The following is a 5,448-nucleotide window of genomic DNA, read 5'->3' on the forward strand; positions in this document are numbered from 1 at the left end:
TCCTTTTCAAAATATAAGATATTTTTTAACACTACACTAGTGTTGAAAGACATTTTATATCTTAGGGCCGAAGGAATACTAATTAAAGGTCTCAGCCAAATGGAGCTCATGTATATGTACTTTTTTTGTTTGAAAAAGGAGGAATAGAATTCCTCGACCTTTGTATCAATCGATGAATCAGCAATAAACATCACGAATATGGCATGGACTAAGACATACTCCATTAAGATATACGGCAGGACTGTTAAAAAAAACTTTGACTGCCAGCAGAGATTTCGGCACGATCGACCGCACCAGCATATAGTAGATGTGCTTCCCGCAATAATAATATACAGTACGTAATAGATTTGCTAGCTCTCCAAGTTAATTGCACATCTTCTCGCCAGCCATGATGCCGTTGGTGCTGCTCTTCTCGTTGCTGTGCCCAAGCTCCCATGCTCAGCCGGGGTCACCACCACCTCCTCCGGGTCCGGCGGCTGAGGAGCTCGCGCTCCTCGCCTTCAAGTCCATGCTGCTGTCTGACGGCGGTTCACCGGTATTGGCATCATGGAACACGTCGAGCCACTTCTGCCGCTGGTCGGGCGTCGCATGCAGCCGCCAGAAGCAGGTCGTCGCGCTGCGCCTGGGCTCCTCCAACCTGCCAGGCCGCATCTCGCCGCACCTGGGAAACCTGTCCGCCCTCACGGAGCTGGACCTCGGCGGCAACCGGCTCTCCGGCGAGATACCGCCGGAGCTCGGCCGTCTCAGCAGTCTCCGCTCCCTCAACCTGAGCGGCAACTTCCTCACCGGAGCCATCCCCGCGGCCATTGCGGCGGGGTGCACCAACCTCACCTCGCTCGTCCTGGGACCGAACAGCCTCCGAGGTACGATCCCCGCCCAGATCGGCACCACCTTGAGAAAGCTCACCGTGCTGGACCTCCACCGGAACAACCTCACGGGGCACATCCCTCCGTCACTGGGGGAGCTGCGCTCCATGCAGGTTCTGTCTCTGTGCTTCAACAACCTGTCCGGCGAGATCCCCGCCGCCTTGGGCAACCTCACAGGCCTCCAGGAGCTCCGCCTCCATAACAACGGCCTTTCCGGAGCAATCCCATCCTCTCTTGGGCTGCCGCACGACATGTCGTATTTCAATCTCGAGTTCAACCGGTTAACCGGGGAGATCCCTGCCTCCATTTGGAACCTCTCGTCTCTCGTCGTGTTCTCCGTCATGTACAACATGTTAAGCGGCACGATGCCTCCCGACGCCTTCGCCGCCATGCCACATCTCCACCAGATACAAGTCAACCACAACCAGCTCCATGGCCCTTTCCCGGTGTCCATAGCAAATGCTTCCAACATTTCCCTGCTTCAGCTCGACAGCAACCTTTTCAGCGGCATATTTCCCCGTGATATCGGCAGGTTAAGAAATCTCAGCACTCTACTTCTCGACAACAATCTGTTTGAAGTTCACGAGCCAAGAGATTGGGGATTCATAACCGAATTAACAAATTGCTCCCAGTTGCGACTGCTGGGATTGGGTGGTAATAAGTTTGGAGGTGTTCTTCCAGATTCGCTCTCCAACCTTTCCACTTCACTCTATGATCTTCAACTCGGGTCCAACAAGATCACAGGAAACATTCCAGAGGGCATTAGTAACCTCATCAACTTACACAATCTCCACATGTCGCACAACCTCTTCACAGGAAGTCTCCCCTCTTCATTGGGAAGGCTTCAGAAATTGGCCGGTCTCTATGTCATTGGAAATAAGTTGGCCGGGCCGGTCCCGTCGACCATAGGAAATCTTACTGAACTATCTGATTTGCGGCTCGACATGAACGCGTTCAGTGGTAGAATACCAAGCACACTGGGAAAACTGGCAAAGCTCTCGTCACTAGGTCTTTCAGGAAATAGCTTCATTGGTCCCATACCCAGCACATTATTCAGCATCCAAAAACTCTCAATGGTTCTTGATCTGTCACATAACAATTTTGAGGGATCCATACCACAGGAAATCGGGAACCTGCGAAATCTAGCAGAATTGCATTTAGAGTCAAACAAATTCTTTGGTGAAATCCCCACCACCCTTGGTGAGTGTCAATTTCTAGAAAGACTTTATCTGCAAAACAATTCCTTGAATGGTAGCATCCCATCAACCCTGAATCAACTGAAGGGTCTTCAAACTCTGGACATGTCAAGCAACAACTTGTCAGGCCAGATACCCAAGTTCCTTGGCAACATGAGCATGCTCCAGTATATGAACCTTTCCCTTAACCGGTTTGTCGGAGAAGTGCCGACTTTTGGTGTCTTCGCAAATGCTACTGCAACCTCAGTCAAAGGCAACGTTGAACTTTGTGGTGGAATACCTACTCTGCATTTGCATCCTTGTTCTTCTCAAATACCAAAGAGGAAACACAAACTTTTAGTGGTTCCTATTGTTCTCTCTCTCATTACAACACTAGTCGTGCTTGCAACGCTCTACAGGCTTGCCATGGGGCACAAGAAAAACAGAACAGAGACCTTTTCATCTACATCCATGAACAGCCACCTAAAGCTATCTTATTCACAGCTGGTAGATGCAACGGATGGGTTTTCAGCAGCAAACTTTTTGGGTTCTGGATCGTTTGGGGTTGTGTACAAGGGAAAGCTGCAAGCAGGTCATACAGTTGCTGTGAAGGTACTGAAACTTCAAAATCCCAATGGATTCTTGAGTTTCCTCGCTGAATGTGAAGCGCTAAGAGGTATGCGGCACCGAAATCTTGTCGATATAATCACCATCTGCTCAAGCTGTGATACAAGAGGGTATGATTTCAAAGCAATTGTGTATGAGTTCATGCCCAATGGTAGCCTAGCTGGGTGGCTACATCCTGACGAAACAGAGCAGAAGCAGCTCAATCTGTGTCTTAGAGTGGCCATACTACATGATGTAGCGTGTGCACTACACTATCTTCATCGGGAGAGCCCCATGCCCATCGTACATTGTGATGTTAAGCCAAGTAATGTGCTCCTAGATGATGATATGGTGGCCCACGTTGGAGATTTCGGACTTGCAAGGGGCTGGGAATTCTATGTTGAGAGGAACTCATATCTCCAACAGTCAGAGAGCTCCATGGGACTTACAGGAACAACAAACTCATCTTTCCAACAATCAGCTGAGAGCTCAATGGGATTTGTTAGGGGAACAATTGGCTATGCTGCACCAGGTTAGCCCAAAAATTCTATATTTTCTATCAATTTACAAGCATTGTTTGTCTTCATTGCCCCTTTCATAATGCATGTTGCTAAAAAACGTATGTTATGCAGATGGAATTACTTCTGTACTTTAAAGATTGACTATTTGGCCTTATCTATGATATCAATACTTACCATACATTAATGTCTACGTTCAATGCAACAGAATATGGGGCTGGAAACATGGTGTCACCGGATGGAGACATTTACAGTTACGGGATTCTTGTTCTAGAAACTGTAACTGGGAAGAGGCCCACAGACACTATATTCAGACATGGACTGAGGCTCCGTGAATACGTTGAGCAAGCTCTGGATCATAGCATGATGGATGTTATTGACAAGCGGCTCGAAGATGAGCTCCAGACCGCGGATGATTTGTCGAGGAAGAAAAAGATCGACTGCCTGATGGGGCTACTAAGACTGGGAATTTGCTGCTCTCACGAAACGCCGTGGAGCAGAATGCGAACCGGAAATATCGTCTACATGTTGCGTACCATCAAAGAATCCCTTATTGAACGTCAATAATGCTAGACATACAAAAACTTACAAAGGTTTACTTAACCTTTCAAACTAACTCTTCTCTCCCCCCATGATTTTCTATGGGGGTGGGGCCCCTCATCCCTCAATTACCAATCACAATTTTACACATCAGTTTGTACGTAAAATCTTTACGTAAGCCTTTATAGGTGTAGCATTACTCTATTGAACGTAGCTATTGTAACGTGATAGATGTCACGCACGTTCCCTTCTCTCTCGGTAGACTTGGCTTGCACGTCAAGGTTAGATAGAGAGAGAGTTTGTTATAGATTGAAGTTAGTTTAAGATTCTATCTCTTCTTCTGTTTCTACCAATCTTTATCCTGTAACTCTATCGAGATGATTCTCTCGTAGATCAATATATAAACGTCCGGGCTCTCCTCTAGAGGGTTGAGACGCTTCATTATCTTTTACATCACTAGTAGACTTTCGGCAAAACCGGGAACAATGCAAGTCATTGGTCCCGGTTCGGTTTGCCGGGGCATTGGTCCCGGCTCGGTTCACCTCACTAGTCCCGGTTCGGGACAAAACCCGGGATAAAGATCCAGCGACTGCCACGTGACATGTCGCGGAGCACTAGTCCCGGTTTGTGGCACGAACAGAGACTAAAGGATAGGCTATTAGTCCCGGTTTTAGACAAAAACCGGGACTAAAGTGTTGCCTATATAAACCTTCGCCCCTGCCCACCCGCTCCTCTGTTTTTGGGTGTTGAGGTGTGACCATGCCATGCTCTTGCCACTCTAGTACATGCACAGGAGGTGTTCGATGAAATACCCGAGCCACACTACTTAAGCTTTCTCCTCTCTAAGCTCGACCTCCAAGCTCCATTTTTCTCAATATTTGTCTAGGTTTGGCCTTGCACCAACTGCATAAGTGTTTTAAAAGGTTAGCTACTTCCTCCTTTCATCTGTCACTGCTACTTTAGCTCATTTCAAATGCTCTATAAGTAGAGTGATTTGTTAGGGAGTCTCCATCATATATGAGAGAAGAAGAATGCCGACTGTTGTTGTGGGGGTCGCTTCTCCTTCTTCTCCTTATGCTAGATATTTGTTATGCACTAGGGGAAGTAGGAGTAGGGAGCATCATCGACGGTCGAAAAATCAGGTGAGGGAGTGCCCACCGTATATGAGAGAAGAAGAATGCCGACTGTTGTTGTGGGGGTCGTTTCTCCTTCTTCTCCTTGTGCTAGATATTTGTTATACACTAGGGGAAGTAGGAGTAGCGACCATCATCGATGGTCGAAAAATTGGTGAGGGGAGTGTCCACCATATATGAGAGAAGAAGAATGTCGACTGTTGTTGTGGGGGTCGCTTCTCCTTCTTCTCCTTGTGCTAGATATTTGTTATGCACTAGGGGATGTAGGAGTAGCGACCATCATCGACGATCGAAAAAACGGCGAGGGAGTGTCCATCATATATGAGAGAAGAAGAATGTCGACTATTGTTGTGGGGGTCGCTTCTCCTTCTTCTCCTTGTGCTAGATATTGGTTATGCACTAGGGGAAGTAGGAGTAGCGACCATCATCGATGGTCGAAAAATCGGTGTGGGAGTGTCCACCATATATGAGAGAAGAAGAATGCCGACTTTTGCTAAAAATTTGTGATGCGCATTTGAATGGTGCATTTTGAACACACAAAAAGTATGGAGTTCAAATAATTTCGAAAAAATGAAATCCCTTTGTAACAGATGAGCTCTCGTTCGAAACC

At 47.3% G+C, this 5,448-nt stretch overlaps 1 protein-coding gene across 1 annotated transcript; it reads left to right on the top strand.

The window, feature by feature from the left end:
* The first annotated feature begins 273 nt into the window (after window positions 1-273).
* On the top strand, window positions 274-4,029 carry LOC123447218 (receptor kinase-like protein Xa21). Its single transcript, XM_045123801.1, has 2 exons — window positions 274-3,179; window positions 3,374-4,029. Exons 1-2 carry the CDS (start codon window positions 389-391, stop codon window positions 3,730-3,732), a joined length of 3,150 nt encoding a protein of 1,049 aa, XP_044979736.1. The 5' UTR covers window positions 274-388; the 3' UTR covers window positions 3,733-4,029.
* Window positions 4,030-5,448: the final 1,419 nt, after the last annotated feature.

The sequence above is a fragment of the Hordeum vulgare genome, chromosome 4H, assembly GCF_904849725.1.
Source record: "Hordeum vulgare subsp. vulgare chromosome 4H, MorexV3_pseudomolecules_assembly, whole genome shotgun sequence".
Classification (NCBI taxonomy): domain Eukaryota; kingdom Viridiplantae; phylum Streptophyta; class Magnoliopsida; order Poales; family Poaceae; genus Hordeum; species Hordeum vulgare.